We start from the raw sequence: 20,559 nt of genomic DNA on the forward strand, positions 1-20,559 counted from the left end.
AGGGCAGTGCAAGGCGAGAGAGCACAGGGGGCCGGGGCCGCACCACAGCCAAGGGCGGCACTGAGCGTTCAGCCTTTATCAGGCACCACCCGCGTGCAGTCCCCGGGCCGGCCACTTCCCGGGTCCCAGCACATGGGGCAGCTGCTTCCCTGTCTTCAACCTTCAGACCAGGGAATGGAAGCTCAACAGAGGAAGTGACCCCCCGCCACCTGCTCCAGCTCCGCACCACTCCCGTCTGCTGGTGGGCGGATTTGGAGGTCGGGCCACAACACTTTCAGGTCTCGGCTCCACCTACCAGTCACCCAACAGCATCTACGTGAGGCCTATCGGGTCCAGCCCCCCGAGTTGGATGCACAGTCAGGCTTGACGGGGGGGGGGGGGGGGGGGGGGAGCCAGGGAAAACCAACAGCAGGAACTCTGCAGGGGACGAGGCGAGCTGTGGTGCTCCACGCAGACAGCGAGATGCAGTTCGGTACTAAAAGGAAATGAGCTGCCCAGCAATGAAAAGACAGGGAGGAACCTACCCTTCACTGCATGTTACTAAGCAAAAGAAGCCAACGTGGAAATGCCACACCACGGAGACAGACAGAGGCCAGCAGGTGCCAGGGCGGGGGCATGAACAGCTGGTGCTCAGGGCACTCGCAGGACAGGGAAACACCCTGTGTGACGCGGTGACAGCGGACATGCGCGGTTATGTACCTGTCCGCATCCACCGAACGTGCACGCAGGGCATGCTTCCCGGGACCAAGGCTGGGGGCCCCAGTGCCTGCCAAAGGGCCAGGCCCCTCGGGTGGGACCGCAGCTCTGCCCAGGCCAGTGCGTGGCTTCAGCCTCACGCCTCTGCTTCCATCCTCGGAGGCCACGGTGTAAATTCAAGTCTGCTGATTCACACACATGTTCAGTCATTCACTCATTCTTGGGCCTATCTGACCCCCTACACACCACCCCACACGGGTCCTGTGCACTGGACCCCATGGCGAAGCCGTCCCAGAACCACCCTGCATGAGGCCAGCGTGTCGGGGCGGGGAGTGCTTCTTCCTCCCTGACCCTCAGAGGGGGGCTGGGGTCCAGCAAGTTGTCAAAGTTTGACGTAGAAATGTTCACTGCACAGCAAGATGCCGCATCACACCCGGTGGGATCACGAATGTGGGCGAGGAGAGGGCAGAGCCGGAGCCTCACCCACTGCTGGCGGGGAGGCAGCACGGTGCCGCCGCCGCCGTGGGACAGGCTGCCCCGACCCAGCGGGTCCACTGCTGGACACGGAGCCAAGAGGACGGAAACACGGCGCCCACACCACCTCTGCACCCAGGTGTCCACGGAGGCATCACTCACACCAGACAAAGCTGGGGACACCCCGGTGTCCACCCACCGAGACACGGGGGGACGGCATGGTAGGTGCATGCAACGGAATGCATGGTGTCCGGCCAGAGAAAAGGCACACGCTACAGCACGGAGCGGCCTCGGCCGCCTCACGCTGAGTGAGAGGAGCCGGACACGGAGGCCACACGTTTGCGAGTCCGTGTTTGTGTGTGTTCCTGAGTGTGCGAAGTGACCAGAACAGACGCATCATGGAGACGGAGAGCCAGCTCGGGGTTCCAAAGGGGACGTGGGCGGGGCTCGGGGAGGCGGGGCGTGGGGTCTCTCTCCGAGAGCACAGTTGTGGTGAGGGGGGCACACGGCTGAGAATCCGCGCGCACCCCTGACCCGCACACTGGAAACCCACCGCTTCCGCTGTGTTGCCGTGGGCCGTCCAGTGCTGACAGCTTTCTTCCTGCAACATGGGCGGCTTCCCAGAGCTGCCCGGTTTGCTGGGCTGGTCCCGAGAGGCGGAGCCGGGCTGGGCCGGGGTCCTCCGAGCGCGGGCTCTCCGCTCTGCGCACACACCGGGCGTCCCCACACCCTTGGTCGGTCAACAGGGACACCCATCCCAGAAGGATGTCTAAAAAGGAAGGAAAAGCATTAGAAGTCTCCACTACTTTAAGGTTTTTTTTACAATGTTGTGATGCTAAGAAGGTGAAATCTGGTTTTCTCCAGGCCCTGGGGTGGGGGGAGGGGGAACTCCTGGGTGGCGAGGAGGAGAAGCGGCAGGGGACAGGCCACCAGAGCTGAGAACAACACCCTTGTCCCCAGCAGGGAGGGGCAGGCAGAGCAGCAGGTGGGGCTGGAGGACAAGGGCCCGGGGGAGGGGACATTTCCTGGCTGGGCCTCTTCATTTCTCTCCCTTTCAGGACTGATTTCCGCCTCAATTCGGGTAATTACTCCCTACTCAGCATCACTTCTTTCCCTCATTCAAGGAGGGAAAAACACACCAGAATGTCTTGGGGGGCGGGGAGAAACTCTTTCCGACTCTGCGCAGCTGTTCTCTGGGAGGGGGCCATGATTGGGAGGTGGTTTTTTGAAGCTACGCTACTTTTCTCCCCTGGGAGAAACTGGTTCTTCCTCAGCCCCCCTGCCACCCCCCCACTCCGGCCACAGATCGTGGGTGTGCTCGATCCCGGACCCACTGGCTGGCGGGTCAGGGTCAGGCCTCCTCCCTGGGAAAGTGCAGAGACAGCTCAGGGCGGGCAGCTGCTAAGCCCGTGACCGGGCAGCACCTGCCCAGGTAGCACCTGCCCGGGTGTGTGCCACCGCCCCAGCCCTGAGGCCCCCAGGACAGGGGCATCCCCTTGAGTCATAAGTGTAGAAACTATGGCCCAGGGACCAAGTGGCTTCCCTGAACCTAGTGCTGGGTGCCGAGCCAGGCCAGCACCCAAGGGTGCCCTCCGCTCCTGCACTGGGTGACACCGTGCACAAGTCAGCAGACAACAGGCAACCTGTGTGCATTTCCGAGTCTACATTTCCTCCACTGAGGGCTCGGCCATGGGGTTCTCGGCAGCACCCGGCTTCCTGCCGCCGCCCGTCCATCTCAGCTGCTCCTCCGCTCTAAGGACCCCAGGCTGGAACCCTCCAGGGAAGCAGCAGAGAGCATCCCCGAACAGACTCGGACCTCCCCAAACATGCCAAATGCCAGTGCCGTCCGTACGACGTGTGAATGTGCCAGGAGCTCCAGACCTCACAGTCTGTTTCACAGGCATTGCGAGTCTACTGAGCAGGGCGATAAACAGGGCCCAGGTCGGAAACTGCAGGTCAGCATCCCGCCCGCCAGGCCCGGCTCCTGAGATGGACGCCGGTCTTCGGCATTTTCCCCAGCCCTGTACCCCCCACAGCCCCCCAGGAGGAGCGCCCAGTGCATCAGGGGGCCCCACCCCAGGGGTGTGGGGGCGCAGAGAGGGGAGCTGCCGGTCTGTGATTAGAATAGAGAGAGAGAGGATCAAGGTAATTAATTCTTTTAATGTAAAGAAAAAAAATTTTTGTTTCCCCTTCAGCTCCTCCAAGGCCAGGAGAATTATATCTGCTTATGTAAATAAAGCTAAGGAGCGATAACATTAATTAGCAGCGTAAAACTTTGGCTCATCCAGCTGCAGATAGCAGGTAGCTGGGGGAGAGGATTAATTTCTACTTTAATTAGAATTTACTTCTGCGGCAGCTCGGCCCCTGGCCCAGGGCACTGGAACGGGTTCCCATTCCTTCCGAACGTGTCGGCTTCCAAATGGGCACCGGGGGGCAGGTGCCCCTCGAAGGCGCTCCTTCCACGGCCGGGCCAGCCTGGAGTGGGCTGATTAAGAACCACGTGACATGGGGACAAACGTCCTGGTCCCTCTGCGAACGTCCCCACCACATCCCAGCCCCAGAGCAGCGGTGAGGAGATCAGAGGGGCGGTCAGCAGCAGCAATTCCCAGAATGCCGCCCTGTCCGCCATCCAGGAGGGCAGTGGTCTCTAATCAACTCGCTCAGGACAAAGGTGACAAGAGCTGGCCTGTCAGCATCTTGGGGGGAGGGTGCCACCCTAACTGCACCTTGCCGGCCTAGCCTCACCCTAACCCCAGCCTTGCACCCCACTCCTCTCTGGCACAAGGTGACTACGTGCCCCCGAGTGCCGACTGCACGCCCATCTACGAGGCCTCGGTGAGTAGCCTGCCCGTCCCGGTCCCGCCCAGTTGGCTCCAGTCTCTTGCCCATCTACGGGACCCGGCCTCCCAGCACAGCAGCACGTGGTATGAGAAGGCAGTTCCCGTGACAACAGCCAGAGAGCCCCCACAAATGGGGAGGCCCCCAGAACTCGGCTCTGCAGGGGCCTGTGCTGCAGACCAGGGCTGGTGGGGGAGGGCGCAGGGCAGCAGCAGGCCTCACTGCAACCCCCTGCTCACAGGGGACCCAGCCAGGCCAGCCTCAGTTTCCCCCCCCTGAAAAACAGACATATTAGGACTTATTTTATAAGGTGTGCAAGAAAGTAGTCATTCCCGGCGATCGTCAGGGTCATTTTCAGAGCCTCTACAAATGCCGGGCTCTTAACAAACACCCCCTTGCCTTGGAGGAAGGTGTGACTGTCCCATCCAGATGAGAGCTGAAGGACCCCCCGGGGGCAGAGTCAGGTGCCGCTGAGGCCGAGCCTTGTCCCCTGCTCCCTCCCGCTCCTCGCTGGCCAGCCCCCTGTGGTCCCCGCACACAAGCCTACGGAGGGTCGCAGAGCCGGGCCTGTGACTGGGGAGGACTGAGGGTAGCAGTTCCCCCCACGAAAGCGGTGAGTCGAGCTTGAACTGGAAACGACAGCAACTGCGTTTGCCCCCCCCCGCCCCCTGCACGGTCGCAGCTTCGCCTGCCGGCTGCCGCCAACGCCCCAGACCACTGCGTGGGGACCCAGACTCGCACCCCAGGCCGAGGTCCACGGAAGCATGTTCCCGAGTCACCAACGGCAGCTGCACTGACAGGGACTCTGGTGGGGCTGCTCTGCAGGCTGGAACACGACGCTCCGCGACAGCCCGCAGAGCGCGGAGCGGCCCCTCCTATCTGGGCCACCCCGGCCACTCCCTGCTGTCCCTGCTGCTGTCCCCTCCGCTCAGATGTCACCACAGAAGAGGCAGACAACATGTGGCCGCTGTTGTGAGGATGGTTTTGACACTGTGCATCTCCCGAATGCACCATGGGGACCCCGCTTGGGGTTCCACAGGCCGCACTTTGAGAACCGATGCGGTGCAGCGTGCACTCCAGGGGAGCAGGGTCTCCGCGTGCTTTGACCCCCTCCTCCGGGAGCAAGGTGTCTGCTGGGGAATTAATGCCCCTCTTTACACACGCGGGGTTCAGGGTCACACCGTATGGCTGTTGGGACTTTTAACCCCTGGTGGTGGCCACGGCCTGTCTGCCAGGCACCGTCAGCTCCGTCGGCCCCTCCCCCTGTGCACAGCTCCGTCCTGAGGCTGACTGGCCTGGCATTCCAGAGCCGCTGCTCTTGGGGACCCACCTGGGGAGGGCCCTGCCCCTAGCCCAGTGCCCCAGCCCTGGAGGTGTCGCTAGCAGCCGAGATGCTGGGGCACCGGCCACCTCCCAGAGACACCAGGGATCATCTGTGAAAGGCAGATCTGATGGGACCTGCCTGGGACAGCGGGGGGGTCGGAAACAGGCATTTACGGGCCTCCGGGGCAGCCCCTGGAGACCACCACTGGGAAGTGGGCCCCAGTGCTGGGGGCTGGGTTGGCAGAGGGGAGACATGTGGGTGTCCTGGACGCTGGGGGTCCTTTCTCAACCATCGGCAGAAAGCCCACCCACACCACCTCCCCGGGGCCTCGGCGGCTCTCTCGGGGTCCCTAAGCTTCCCTGCTGGCTCAGCGCCTTCCTGCTTGTCCCCACTGGGGACACTAGCAAGGGGTCTGAGGCCATCCCGACACATCCCAGGGGTTGGTCTGGGTACATGATTTAGGCTCAGTCCACAGCTGGGACCAGGGCTCAGACGGTGACCAGGAACAGGGCTCGGTCAGTCATCGGAGTTGGTCAGTGGGCGGGGTCAGGGCCCAGCCTGTGACCGAGAGGGAAGGGCTGGCAGGGCGGAGCATTCAGAGCCCTGCCAGGCCCCCCGCGTCTGCCCGCACATCAGAGCAGCGTCTGCAGAGCGGGGGTCCAGAGAAGCTGGCTGTCACTTCTGATGCCAAACCACACTTGTTTTGCCTGATTTTTTCTTTCCTTCCCCTACCCACAGCCTAGCCAGGCAGCAGGGAAGGTGTAATTAAAAATCAGGTTTGTTAACACGAACACGACGTACATAATATTTAAAACATCCACGCGCCTTTAACTTGCTACCGACATGCATTTGCTCATTAAGCAGGAATTTTTTTATGGCAGCAACACTGCAAATAGCTCTTATTAAAATGCTCAAAACACCATCTGGTCCTTAGCTGGGACTCCGAAGCGTGGCGGAGGTGGCCCAGCGCTCCTGGAGACCAGGAGACTCCTAGCGGGCAGTGAGACTGGTGTCGCCACCTTGTCACTTCACCGCGTCGTACAGACAAGGAAACAGAGGCTGCAGTTCAGACACCCGCCCCAACACGCCAGAACGGCAGAGCCAGTGAGATGGCACCTGGGGTGAGCCTGAGTCTTGCAGACACAGCAGGAAGCTCGGGCTCTCTCCTGGGAGGATAGAGGGTGATGAGAGGGAAGGAGCCAGGCAGCCTCACCAAGCAATGAGGCAGGGACACGGGAGAAGCTGGGCTGCAGGACATTCAAAGGGGGTCACCACTTCCTAGGGCTTGGCTCTGTGGATGGGGGGTCTACTCCTTCATGGGGCCACAGGAGACACAGAAAAAGGGCTTTACGTGCTGTCCCCACAGGGTGCCCTAGGATGGAGAAGGGCTGCCAGGCCTCCTGAGCTGCCACCGGGTGCTGTATCCAGTGGAGCTGTTGCAGGACCTGAGGCTGGAGGAGCCAGCTGCACCCCAGGGCCAGCGGGTGGGCTGTCCAGGGAGGCTGGCAGCCGGCCAGGAGGGGAGGGAGAGGTGGAAGGAAGTGGGAAGGGCCCGAAAACCATGTCCCGCCCACCTGTCCCACCCTGCACGGCCTTCTGCGCCTCTAAGCGTGCCATGGGGGAACAGATGTCTAGGCTGGGGTGGCTGTCATTTGGGGACCTCGACTGAGTTCCCTCCACCCTCTCAGCCTCAGTTTCCTCATCAGTAACATGGGCCTAAAGTTGAGCTCAGAGGGCTGCTGAGAGAGACCAGCGAGGGGCCCGCGAAGGCCTCTGTTTCTGTGCACAGATGCATGCATACACATCCACAAACACCCGTGCACACGCATGTGCTGGTGTGCTAGCACAGACACACACGTACACACTGGCGAGCACTGGTGTGTGCCTAGGCAGGTGCATACGCGCACACTCGTGCTGGGGTGCAGACACCAGCAAGGACACACTCACACTCACACTCACACTCACACAGAGCCTTTGGAGCCCCGCCACGGGTTTCTCCACAGGGGGGTGTCGTCCAGAGGAAGCAGACGTCGGGCACAATGCCCCGATTAAAGAAAATGACAACCAGGTCCTCCGGTGAATACACTGATCTGAGCCACACTCCAGTGAAAATGAAAACTCAGACACCGGAGTGACGGTGAGCGACATGCAGAGACCCCTCTCTGGCAGCCCTGCCGGCTCCAGAGCCCCGGGTGGCGCCCACCCACCCTGCCTGGGCTTCAGGGTCCCCTGGCCGCCCACCACCAACCCCCTGCAGGGCCAGGGTCCCCGCCTGGTGTGCAAGCTCTGATCAGGGCCCCGGGGGCTTGGTGAGCACTGGGCTCCTCCCCAGCCCCTCCCCGAGCAGTATGTGACAGTTTTTAGAAAGTGTCAACTTATTCCCAGCTGTTGTTGCCAAAAAAAGGAGAAAGGGAAAAAAAACCTCCTCGGTTTCAAGGAAACTCACGACAACTTCAGAAAAACGCGTGAACGGAATGGATGTGCTCATTTCTCTGAATATTCAGTGGGGGCCAGGGCCCCCATTTGTCACAGGCCGGTTGGAGCGCCTGGACACGGGCCGCCGGGGCTGGGGGACTGCTTCCGGGCCTGGCCCTCTTCCTCCCGGCTTCCTGAAAGGAGCCGTCTTTTATTTCTCTTTCTTCCCAGGAATAATGGCCCTTGACATAAACGGCTCCCACTAGCAATTAGCCGTGATTAATGCCGAGCCGACTACAGGAGCGAGGAAGCGCCCCAGGAGCGGTGGGCGACCGGCGCGGAGCCGCGCTTCGGGAACAATTGCGTCTTTAAGGGGAGCGCGGGGGCTCCTTGAGACTGTTTCCAGCTCTCGGCCTGGGAACTGGCTGCGACCCAGCGTGGCCAGCGGCTGCGGACAGGGCCAGGGTCGGAGGACAGGCCACCCCGAGGACGCCCCACCTGCTGTGGACACAGGTGCTTTGAGCCTCCTGGCCCAGGAGCTGGATGGCTGGGCGTACTCGGTCATTCCTGTGGCCTGAGTCAGGCCCTGAATGGAGCCTGCCTCGGTTTCCCCAGCTGGAAAAAGAGGGATAGATGGGACTCACCTGGTCGGGGAGGCTCTCGGGTGAGCCCTGTCCCTGGGGTCCAGTGAGCACAAGGGACGCCTGAGTATCAGAATACCCTCTGCGCCCCCAAGCCCCCACCCTCCTGCAGCCACCAGGCGAGGCCTGCCCGGAGCGCCCCTCCCGGCCTCCGTCTGTCAGTCCACCCAGGATCTTCATGGACTCTCCCACGGTGGGGAGGGAAGGATGTCGGCATCAGCTCCTCTTCCTAATTTAATTTCAGGGCTCGTTAGCGCTCAGTAATTACAGGGCCAGGGGAGCACTCCTCTCCCGCAACAGCCCAGCATCCGGGCCTGAAAGGTCCTGCAGTCCCTGCCAGGCTCAGTCCCTGCCCGGAAGCCCAGCGTCAGGGCCCATCTCCCGGACGAGAGGCCCGAGGGCCTGCCTCACCCAGGGGCTCCACCTGCACCTCCGCTGGGCCCTTTCCGCATCTGAGACGCCACCACATCTGTCCTTCTGTGCCCAGTCTGGGTCCCCAACACGCCCATGAGACTGCAGGCCTCCACCGTCCAAGGGTCCAAGCCACCCCCGGGGGTCACTCCCACTGCTCCAGCCAAACCCTGGGCATCCCTGACTTCTCTGCTCCTCGGTTCCTGCCGGGTCCTCAGGAAAGCCCACTGCGGCCCCGTGCCCGGGACCTGCAGCGCAGCCGCCCGGCACCCCGGCCTCCCTCGCACCCAGCCCGGACCGGGTTCCACCCACAGCGGCAGGGGTGCCTTCCAACCAGTGTGTCTCGGCCTCTTCCCTTGCCCCACCCCATCCCTAAGGAGCGTCTTCAAACATTTGCTCCTAACTTGCTCCCCCGCAAAATGTTAAGACCACGGATGAACTGGGCATCTGCCGGTGGCCCGATGCCTGTCTGTGCTTCGTATGTAAGAGTAAGGTTTCTTCATCTGCCAAGAACTGAGTTCCCCTTGGCAGGAGTGGGGGGGGTGGGCAATATGAACGCCTGTTCAGAATCATTCATGAGGTCATGCCGTGTCTCTGTTCCCAACCATCATGGGACAGGCCACAGCCCCAACTCTGGTCCTTGCCCCACGTGAGACGCCTGGACCTGCCACTTCCACCCACCCGGGCCCCTGCCCCCAGCTGCCTGCCTCCCAGCCCCTTCCCTGAGGGTTCTGCTCAGCCCTCCCCTCTCCAGTGGCTTCCCTCTGAGCCACTGGGAGGGCCGTCAGCCTGTGGAAGGAAGGAGAATGGGGCATGTCCACAGGCTGCTTCCCCCTCGTTCAGTCCTCAAGCCCTGCTGGGCCACAAGTGGGGAAACCGAGGCACAGGGAGGCGGCAGCTCAGTGTAAGCCATATGCCCACATGGTCTCCACCGGGGGGCTGGGGGCACCGCACTGAGGAGGTCCCTCCCTGGGTCTGTGCTCCCTTCACCGCCAGCACCGTCCTCCTCTGCAGCAGCCCTGCCTGCCCGCAGGAGCCCAAGGAGGTCAGGAGGGGACAAGCAGGAAGTCTCCGGGGCTGCGGCCACGGCAGTTACGTGTCCCTCACGCCGCAGGGGCCCCAGGAGTCAGGACAATGGAGGAGGCGCTGTCTCAAACGCCCTGGTCATCGTGGCAGAGGGGACAGCACCCCCAAGGGTCTTGCTCTGGCAATAGGTGCCCTGGAGTGACAGATGTCATGGTGCCCACAACTCACTGGCCAGCGGTCACCACCCAACCGCACAGGGCTGGGGGCACAGGCCTGCCCAGGAAGTGCCAGGAGGCAGGAACAGGAACTCCTGGGCCAGCCACTCTGGTGACCACAAGGAGGCGCTCTGGCCGTCCGGCCTCCAGGCCCTGGGACCTTCCTCCAGGCCACCGCCGCTGGCCTCCCCCGGGCCGTCACTCATGGTCACTCACTCCAGCCCAGCCTTTGTTGGCTGGACGAGGACTTCATCTGATGGGGAGGGACGCAAAGTGGGTCCTCCAAGTAACTCAATTAATCCTCCATCAGAGATTCAAACACAGTCAATCTGGGGAGCGGCCGACGTCCTAACACAGTAATTAGGAACAACTTTCAACTCTTGGCTTCCTTGGAAGATTGTAATTGCAATTAATTAAACACCCTCCCTGCTCCTCAGAGTCTGTTCCTGAGGAAACTGAAGCATAGAGGGGGGCCCCACCTTACCCCCGACCCCGTTCCTGGGAAATTGGGGGGTTGGCTCCTTTGACACTGAAGGGTATGCGGTTTTCTGTGGCCCTGGAAGCCCGTGGGGGTTTCAAGGTGGAGAGAGCCCAGCCTCGGCATTTGGAGTCGCTGCCCAGCCTCGGCTCCCTGCCCTCTCCCCAGGGATCCGCCTGCACCCAGAATGGAAGGGGGACCCTCGGGGTGCCCCACCCCTCTGCTCAGCAAGGTTAAATCCCAGTCACATTTCTAGAAACATTCCTACTTAAAAACATACCAGAGATAAACCCCAAATTCTCAACTACACTCTAGAGTCGTGAAATGGCTGTACCTACTCGTGAAAGTTTGTAAACGGTTACTCTGCATTTCTGTTCTTGAGACAGGTGTGTGCTCGGCGCCCCCACAGGCAAGCGGACCTGCCGGAGTCCAAGTCCCTGGGAGACTTCCTTGTCCCTAGGGTGTGACAGGTCAGAGGCAGGCACCACGCTGTCACCCAGGGTCCCCAGTGGGACCTGCCGCTGCCCATCAGGGACACTTGGGGGACGTCACACCTGTTATTTATTGGCTTCTTTCCCTCCGCCATCTCCCTTCCTCATCCCCTCACCCATGTCTCCAAGCGTCATCTCCCAGGTAAACCTCCTGCACGTGAATCTGGGTGGAGGGACCGCTTCTGGGGGACCTGAGCCATGAACACGCAACGTGGGGTAGTGCTACCTAACATCCTGGCCGCTGTTGTCCTGTTGCAGTGCAAACGCCAACTGCCGCACGGGGACTGCGTGCATCTGTGTGCCAGTAACAGGCAAGGCTGCGGCTGCCTAGGAGGCCGGACGGGGAGCGAAGGGCCTGTGGGGCCGCCTGCGGAAGGGGGGGCTGTACACCCCTCTTCCAGAGCCCCGAGACCTTCTCCCCCTCCGAGGGAGCATTTCCTGCTGCTGATTCTCCAAGCAAGACTTTGGGAAAAAAACATTTCTACCCACGACTAGGAAGCTATAAATAACCTCAAATTAAAAGAAAAGGGGAAAAGAAAAGCTCCAATTCTATGGAGGGAGAGCGCACCCCCGGGCCTCCCACCGCGCAGGCGCACCTGGAACCCAGCCCTGAGCAAGAGGAGACCGGGGCCCTCGGCCCACGGGTCAGAGGAGGAAGCCACTGGGGTCTGCTGCCCGCCAGCCCACAGCGGGCAGGTCTCTGCCGTGGCTTGTCACCAGAGAGGGGATGCTCTTCAGATGGAGGCCGGCCCTGGCGCTGTTCCTAACTCAGGGAATGCTCTCGGCCCCAAAGTGGGGAGCAGGGGGCACCCCCTCCTGCCCAGAGTCAGCAGGGGACGAGGGCAGCAGTACAGGGGTGCACTGCGTGGCCTTCCTGACTTGGAGTCTCTGCCATCCCAGCCTCTCCCCCGCCCACCCTGTTCTCTCGGCTCCTTGTCTCCCCCTCTCTGCTCCGACATGTTGCCCTTCTCCGTCTGTCCACCCACCTCCCCCATCTCCTACATCCCAGCGTATCTGTCATGGAAAATGGGAAAACTCCCGGGCGTGAACTCGAAGTCAGACACGCCAGGAACCAGATCCCAGCTGCTGCTTGGAGAAGCCAGGACTTTGGGGTCCTGACCTGCAGGGGAGAGCCACCCACGTCCACTGCAGGGCTGTGGTTAGGACCCCTGAGGGCAGGCACTGGGAGCAGCCCAGCCACCACCTCCCTCTCCCAGGTCCTCTTTGCCCCAGCAGCCCTGTCCTGCCTGCCGTTCTGACTTTGCCCCTTCATTCACTGTCCATCTGAGGCCCGCACAGTTTGCCTGCCCCACCACCGGCCAAGCCTGGCCTGGGGGTGGGGCTGAGATGAGGGCCCAGCAGGGACCGGAGGCCTGTCCTGGGGTATCCAGCAAACAGAGTCAGAGAGGCGGAAGAAGCAAATGCACTCTTTATTAACTTTCCGGGGGACACCAGGGAGCTAGCCCAGTCTTGGGGTGCCCCCACTGGGGGTGGCGGATTCAGGCCCGGCAGGCCCATTGACGGTGGTGCTGGCGGTGGGCCCAGGCGCCAGGAACACGAGGCCCGGCCGCTGGCCAGCACCCGCCTGCGCGTAGCTCAGTGCCAGGCGCTCCAGCTGCCGCTTGCGCAGGGCCGCCTGTGCCGTGCTGTGCAGGGGCCGCAGCAGCGCGGGCGGCAGGGCCCCCGGGCCCTGCAGCAGGAAGTCGAAGCCGGTGCGGTCGTGCGGGTCATAGAAGAGCGGCCCGTTGGCAGGGTCGGGCCCCGGTGGCCAGGCAAACGGGAAGGGCAGCGTGAAGTCCTCGGTGAGCACGCGGATGGTGAAGTCGTCCCCCTTGCCCAGTGCGCGGTAGGCACGCCCGATGCCGCGGAAGTGCGCCTCCCAGAGCTGCGTGTCCCCGCCGTAGATGTCCGGGAAGCGGATCTCCTGCGACACAGACGGACCTGTGGGGCCGGGGCACGGGGACGAGGACGAGTGACCACCGTGCAACTGGCAGCCACACGGGCAGGATGACGGGAGAGAGGAAGAGCACGCACCACATGGCTGAGCCCCAGACAGCAGAGGGAGGACACCCACAGACCGTGAAGACAGACCCCAAACGGCGTGAAAGAGTATCTGCCACTAAACATTATTTGGGTGGGAAGTTCTGTATGGGGAAGAAGCCCAGGCGGGGTGGCCAGGAGGGCCAGGCAGGGCTTCCCGAACAAGCTCATCCCGCCCACAGGGGTGAATGGGGACGCGGGTGGCCTGGCCTCTCTCCATGGAAAGTCGATGCCAGGCTGTGCGGAGAATGGACCACGGGGGCCCAGCCCAGAGGTCAGGCCCGCTCAGGATGAAGTGAGGACAAGAACAGGAAGAAGTCTCTCCCAGGAGGAGCTGAGGGGCCCAATGCCAGCCCTCTCGGATCCAAGTGGGGGGAACCCCAGGGTGAGAGTGCAGCCCCCAGCCTGGCACTGCTGGCCCCGGACCCTGGGGGAGGGACGGCTCCACAGGTCCAGGGGTCGGGTTGGAAGGTGAGTCGGTTCTGTCTCTGTGGGGCCCTCCCTGGGGGGAGGTCGAAGGAGAAGTGTGACGGTCTCTAGGCCTCTGTCCTGGGGTCCCACGGGGAGTCATGCATGGGTTCCTGGGGGGTCTGGTGGAACCCAGGACCCACTCTCAGAAGGTCATGTGCACGGGAACACGGCACTTTGCCCTGGTTTGGGGGTCTCTGCACCCTCAAAGGCCACCCATGGCCCGCACCCCAAAGGTGGCTGGGCAAGCCCTTTCCAGCTGGCCACACCCTCCCGGCGCCAGGGCCTCTGGATGACCATGCCCCTCCCCTTCACACAGGTGCACACGGGCACCACGTGTGCCGGACTGGTGCCAGCCCCGCATCAGAGCCCCGCACTCAGGCCCTGGGCCCGCACTCCAGGGCAGAGAGCTGGTAGGCCTGGGGCGGAGGTCCCACTTTGTACCCGTGACAGCCTGGATAGCCCTTTAACTTCCCTGCACCTCAGTCTCTTCTTCTAGAAAATGGGAGCAATCAAGCATGTCCTGCCGCCCTCACAAATGAGAAGACATTGGCAACCAGCCTTATCACCCGAAAGTGGTTTATTAGCTCAGCCTCCGGATAGCGCCAGAGCGAGCCACCGGGACTGTGGCATCAGCACCCTGCACAGCTCTGAGGCTCCCACCAGGGTGGGCTAATGGGTGGTGCCTCCCACCCACAGCAACCCATCCCGTCTGCCCATCGGGAGGCCCCAGGGAGGGGCCCCTGGACCTGCAGGGCTGCCCTTCCGTTTGAGCCACTGGCCTGGCCTCACACGCAGCCCCAACAGAGGGCAGGCTGTCGGGGAGGGCCCGTGGAGAAGAGGATGGCTGTGGACGGGGACCCTGCGAGAGGCGAGGGGAGTGTTGCCCCGACTGGCAGCCCACCAGGCGAGCGTGGGTGTGGTGCCAACTGGTGGAGGGGGGAGGGCAGCAGGGGCGGCAGTCCGGGCAGAGGGGCTGCTGGTGAGGCGAGGGCAGTGCAGAGAGGCACTCGGGTTCTCTATCTGCCTTGAAGGTAGAAGCGGCAGGGTCTGCCGGTAGAGAGGGTGCAGGAGTGAAGAAGGAAGGAAGACGCCGAGGCTTTCGGCCTCCACAGCTGGAAGGAAAGAGGCCCCATTTAACGAGATGGGGGTTGGTCAGAGCAGCACGTCGGGGTGGGGGGGGAGCCAGGAGCCCACCTTGGGAAGGTGGGTGCCCTCACACTCCAGGGCAGAGGCCCAGAGCACGCCGGTTATGAGCCTGCCCTGGGGTGGGGGCCACAAGCTGGGACAGGCTCCTGGACGCTGGTGTTTAAAGGACCCGAGATCACCAAGGACGTGAGAAGAAGAGGCCCTTGTCCGTGGCCAGGTCTGGGGGCGCCTCCTCAAACAGGAGGGGGGCCACGCAGGAGGAAGGCCTGAGCAGGAGCTGCCAGCAGGCCTCGGCCTGCCAACTGGCCTCAGGTTGGGCTGCTTCAGCGAAGTGCCGAGAGGAAGGACCTGTTCGAGTGGGCTCGAGAGCGAATGGAAGGGAACAATCGTGAGGCAGCGAGTATAAAGAACCTTTCTGAGCTTTGCTATAAAGGGGATCAGATACACTGGGTTGCAAACAGGGAAGTGGGGTCAAGAGACACTTCAGTGTTGATGGGGAGACCCTGTGAAGAGATGGGGGTCCTGATGTGGCAGAGGGTGGGGGCAGGGCTCGGGGGACAGGCGTGACCAGGAGAGAAGGAACAGGAAGGCAGTCTGGCCATGCCTGGGAGCAGGTGGGGGCGGACAGCACCTGGGGGTGCAGGTGGGTGGGGCTCACAGGGCCCGAAACCCACAGGAGTCCCCCTCCCATGGCGGTAGTTTCCTAGTGGGGGGACAGGCCCCCAGCTGAGTGCGGCGGGGGGGGGGGGGGGGCTTGGTGAGAGGGAGGACAGAGGAGGAACACAGGTCCCGTTAGGGACCCGGCCTCACAGGAAGGCCCCAGAGGCACTGGTGGGTGGAGTTTCCCCTGCTCTGCTCAGCCACAGTGGCCCAGGAGGGGGGTGGGCGGGAAGCTGGGGGGCCGGCAGGCTGACACAACAGAAAAGAGAGCCCAGGAGGGAGGGAGGGAGGGGGGGGAGGAGGTGGGAACTTGCTAGAAACTGTGCCCCCCAGGAGTGCTGCTGCAGCGGCCTGAGCGGGGTGGGGGGATGGGGACGGAGGGGCCAGTGCGATAGGAGAGATCACCACTGTTTCCACACCAGAGATGAAGAGGGTCAGTGACCAGAATCCAAAATTGAGGGGGGGGGGAGTGGGAGAAATAACCTCGAGTGGGGACAGGACTGCCCCTCCCCAGTAGGGGCCATGGCGCGTACTTCTGAGTGCAGCAGGGCGGGTTGAAGGCTTGGGGGGGGGGGCAGGGCCAGAGAATGACCCGGAAGGAGCCCTGAGGGAGAGGACCCTGCCCCACCTCCGGGCTCAGGGCTGCAGGACCCCGTGGGGGTGGGGCGGGGGGGTGGGGCGGCCGCGCAGCTGGCCCTGACTAGAGCAGGAAGGACAGCCATCCCGGGATGGGGCCCCTGCCTGTCCCAGCTGCTGTGTGGCCTTGGCAGAGCCCTCCCTTCCCTGGGAAGAGGGGCTGGGCTGGCTGCCGGCTCTGTCACAGTCTCAGAGCCCCAGATGCCACTGACACCCCCTTGCCTCCGTCCCTCCCCGCACCTGGTGTCTCACCTGGAGGAGGTAAAGGAGGAGGCGGCAGACTTGCCTTGCTGGGGTCCCCTGAAGAGGGGGAGGCCATGTCAGCAGGCTGGGGGTCAGGCTTGTTTACCTGGCTGCCCAGGAGACGGTGAGGGGCCTCCTGGGAGGAAAGAACCTTGCGTTTAAAGGGGCCCCACCTGGCAGGGGGCTGAGCTAGCAGGGGAGAGGGTGGGGAAGGTGCGCAGGGGCAGAGGGCCCTCCCCAACAGCCCTGCAGCTCACCTGCCACTCAGAGACTGCCCCCACCTGCACCAGCCCCCATCCCCCTTTGTGCAAGTCTCCCTGGTGTCCACAGCCCCTGTCCTGTAAGCGCTCACGTGGCGTCGAGGCCACGACCCGGCAGAGGCCGGCCGCCCCTGCAGACTGAACTCCCACCCCAAGAGCACCCCAGGGTTCAGCAGCCCCCTCTCAGCATCTGCACCGCGGACAGGGGTCAGACAGGGCTGGCCTGGAACACGGGGCCTGGGTAGGCAGTGAGTGGGTGGTGAGGAGGAGTGGTTGCCATGGTGAGGAGCCTGCTTCCTCTCTGCTTCCCTGGGAGCCCAGCAAAGACAGGCCTGAACCTGCGGGGCCAGAGCCCTGGTTGGGGAAGAAACCCCTCTCCCCGCAAAGTGCCCCCCGACGTCCTAGACGGGCCTTGCTTCCTGCCCTGGGAGGGAGCTGTGCGCCCCGCCCCACCTCGCCACCGCCGCCCCAGGGGTGCAGGGGAATGCTGGTCACTGCCTGGGCCGCCTCCGTCATTCCGTGTAAGCGAACCCACCGCACGTGTCAAGGGCTTTCGGAGGACAGCTCAGAGGGCTCCGGGCCAGGCCCCTCGGCCGCTGTGAGACTGGCAGCCGTCCCGGCAGGCTGGGGCGCCGGGCCTGGGGTGCGGGCGTCCCTTTCCGACCAGGTCGAGTGTCTGTGTTGTCCCATTACACCACCCCTTCTCCACGGCGACCACTTTTCTCACTTAATCTCAGGTAAACTGGTTCCAGCCCTGTTGTACAGACAAGGAAACTGAGGCTCGGAAAGGTAACTGTTTATTGGCTGCGTTGAATGGAGTCTCACCACTGTGCATTCCCACCCTGGAAAGAGGGTTCACACCCCGGGGGAAACGGCACAATTCGCATCTCAAATGGGGTGTGAGAATCCAGTCCCATAGTTACTCTTCACCACAAGGGAGGCTGGAAAGTGTAGTCCACACCTGGGCACAGGTGTCCTGCATTTGGAGGGAAAACTTCCGGTTTGCCCCAGTAATCAGACCCAAGTATCTTAGCTTGGGCTTTGCAAAACCCATTCTGTTCATTTCCCAGGGCTGCTGCCACAGGTCACCACACACCAGGTGGCTTAAAACAGTGTCATTGGGCTGAAACCAGGGTGTGGGCGGGGCCATGCTCCCTCCAAAGGCTCTAGGAGAAGGCCCGTCCCTGCCTCTCCCAGGATCTGGCGGCTGCTGGCATCCCTCAGCTTGTCCCCACATCACCCCAGTCTCTGCCTCTGGGGTCACACGACCTCCTCCTCTTCTGCTGGTATCTCAACTGCCTCTCACAAGGACACCTGTGACGAAATGTAGGGTCCGCCCAGACGACCCGGGATAATGGCCCCCTCTGAAGGCCCTTGACTTAATCACGGCCACCATGTCCTTTCTTGCCATATAAGCTAACAATGACAGGTTCAGGGGATTGGAACACAGGTGTCTCTGGGGCAGTGCTATGAGGACAAGAGGCCAGGGAGACATCCCCAGGGGCACAGGAAGAGACTGATGAAGGGTGTCATCGGGCAAGTGGTCGCCCGGGAGCCCCTGGGGCCCGATCCCACTGGGCGCTCCCGTCGCCGGTTTCCCACCCATCGGTCGTGGGTTCAGCGCCGCTCCCAGTAGGGCTGTGTCTCTGGCACCTTCAGCCGGTGGCCAGGTGCCAGAGAAGAAAAGCAAAGCCGTCACTTAACTATGAGGACAGTAAGTGCCCATGGGATGGGGGTGCGGGCCAGTAGCTTCTGCTCCCCGGTCCCCACTGCAGGGAGCTTGCAGTCTAGCTGCAAGACAAAAGACAAGCCGACTGATCAATGAAACGCCAAGTGCCGAGAATCCCGAATCATCAGCTCAAAAGAACCGGCGCGCCCCTCTGTTCACAGAAGTGCCAGTTTCAGTAGCCGAGAGCTGGGAACGGCCCAGGTGCCCAACAGTAATGAGTGAATCAGAAACCTGGGGGACAGCCCTGGCGGGTGCGGCTCAGTGGATTGAGCACCAGCCTGCAAACCAAAAGGTCACTGGGTCGACTCCCAGTCAAGGCACAGGCCTGGGTTGCGGGCCAGGTCCCCAGCAGGGGGCGCACAGGAGGCAGCCACACACCGCTGTTTCTCTCCCTCTTTCTCCCTCCCTTCCTCTCTCTCTAAATATAAATAAAACTGTTTAAACAAAGAATCAGCCAATCTAAATTGGTATATACTTGTTTTAAAAAACTGTGGTACATTCACACAATGGACTACTACACAGCAGAAAGAAGGAGCTCCTGCCCTCCGTGACAACACAGTTGGAACTGGAGAGCATTGTACGAAGTGAAATAAGCCAGTCAGGGGAAGACAAACACGGTGTGATCTCACCCGTAAGAGGAATCTAATGAGCAGAACCGCAGGCATGGACACCAGGAACAGCCTGGCGGTGCCCGGGGGAGGGGGATAACAGTGGGAAGAGGGGGAGGAGACCGTTCAGAGAACACGTGTGAATGACTTACAGACGTGGGACGCAGGCCAGGGGCGGACTATGGGAGCGGGAGTGGGCTGGGCGGAGGGGGGCCAAGGGGGGGAATTTGGAACAACTGTAATAGAACAATTAAAAAATGAAGCCCCCCCAAAAGAAACACCAGTGGTGATCAGGAAAGAGCGCAGGCTGTGACAGTGGCAGGTGGAGGGACCCCTCAGGACCACTCGGTGGCTACAAACAGCCTCCGGGAGAAGGACACTGCACCTGAGGGTGACGGCTGCACGTCACGTGAAGGGAGGTCTGAGGGACCCCAAGCGCGAAGACACGGAGGAAGAAAAAGCCCAGGGTCCCAGGACCAGGAGAAGCCCAGGCGGCCACGTGACCCGGTGACTCAGCAGCGAGCAGTGAGCCGGGAGGAGGACCAAGGGCACTAATCCGGAGCACAGTCCGGGCCCTGCGTGCCTTCCTCCTTCAGTGGCACGGTCACCTCCACACTCAGCAGCAGTAAACAAGGACCGGGCAAAGAGAACAGGGAGGGCACAGCCTGGGGGGCTCGGGGCAGGGGTAGGGGGGCTGGGGGGCCAGGGAGGAAGAGGAGGAAGAGGGGCCAGAGGCCCTGCCAGACCCACTCTGTGCAGCCCGCTCTTCCCAGGTAATCCCTCCTGCCACGGCCTCGCAGTTATTTTTAAAATCTCATTTTCAGAAAGTGAAGGAGAAACCCTCGTTATTTTGCCTCTTTTCCCTCTTGTGAAAGATTAGGGGAGGGGTGTGAGGCGGGGGGGAGTCTGGAAGACGGGGTGTCCCGGGCAAGACGCCTGCTTGGGGCCCAGGAGGCTGCTGCGACTCCGGGTCCCGCCCCCTGGTCCCAGGCCCGTGAGGCGGGACCCCCTTCCTGGGCAGCCCCTACTCTCTGCTTCTTCCACCAGCAGGCACTTCGTGGCGCACCCTACACGCTGGAACTCAGCAGGGAGGGAGCTCCGGGTCTGGGGTGCGGGGTCCAGTGGGGGGAAACTGGCTGTGAGCCCAGGGCCAATAGCGGGACCCCCAGGACTGAGGGCAGGGGAACAGGCATGGGCCTGGCCCGAGCTATATGCCAAGGCCCCTGGAGCAGCGCCCAGCAGGGGAGCCTGGGTGGGATGGCAGGACCCTGACCGACCCCAAGGGCCCATCAGGAGGTGCTCTCCCGGCCCCTGCCTAGGGGCCAGGAGAGGGGGGAGTCCCAGAGTCAGGACGGGCTGTGGCCGGTTGCCAGGTTTGGGAGGGAGGAACAAGGGGGGGGGGGAGTCAGGGTCAACCGGTCTCGTTTAACTGCCAGACCCCAGATTCCTGAAGACCTAAGGACTATCCATGACACTCATGGAGTGGCCCCATCCATTCACGGGCCCCTGGGCAGAATGCCCGCCAGGGACATGCCCAGAGGCCTGGGGCCCTTCTCACAGAAGAGGCGCACCCCAAGCCTGTTCTGGCAGCTCGGCGTGGTCAGGCCTCCCAGGGACCCTCCTTCAGGGCAGGACCCGTGGGCTGGTCGCTCGGTGCCCTCCCCGGTGTGGCGAATGGGGAAGGCCGGTGTCCAGGGGAGCCGGGTTACGGGCTGACCCCTCCATTCCAGCACAGGCTACGGGAAGGACGCCCTTCC

General features: G+C 62.6%; 1 protein-coding gene across 1 annotated transcript; it reads right to left on the reverse strand.

Annotated features, from left to right (window-relative positions):
- Positions 1 to 323: 323 nt before the first annotated feature.
- On the reverse strand, positions 324 to 16,981 carry CUNH8orf90 (chromosome unknown C8orf90 homolog). The gene is made up of 6 exons (XM_053660933.1): positions 16,919 to 16,981; positions 16,215 to 16,341; positions 12,591 to 12,950; positions 7,908 to 7,930; positions 4,139 to 4,225; positions 324 to 362 (listed from the first exon to the last, which is right to left on the reverse strand). Exons 1-6 carry the CDS (start codon positions 16,979 to 16,981, stop codon positions 324 to 326), a joined length of 699 nt encoding a protein of 232 aa, XP_053516908.1.
- Positions 16,982 to 20,559: the final 3,578 nt, after the last annotated feature.

The sequence above is a fragment of the Artibeus jamaicensis genome, unplaced genomic scaffold, assembly GCF_021234435.1.
Source record: "Artibeus jamaicensis isolate MK-2021 breed Jamaican fruit bat unplaced genomic scaffold, CSHL_Jam_final scaffold_916, whole genome shotgun sequence".
In the NCBI taxonomy this organism is placed as follows: Eukaryota; Metazoa; Chordata; class Mammalia; order Chiroptera; family Phyllostomidae; genus Artibeus; species Artibeus jamaicensis.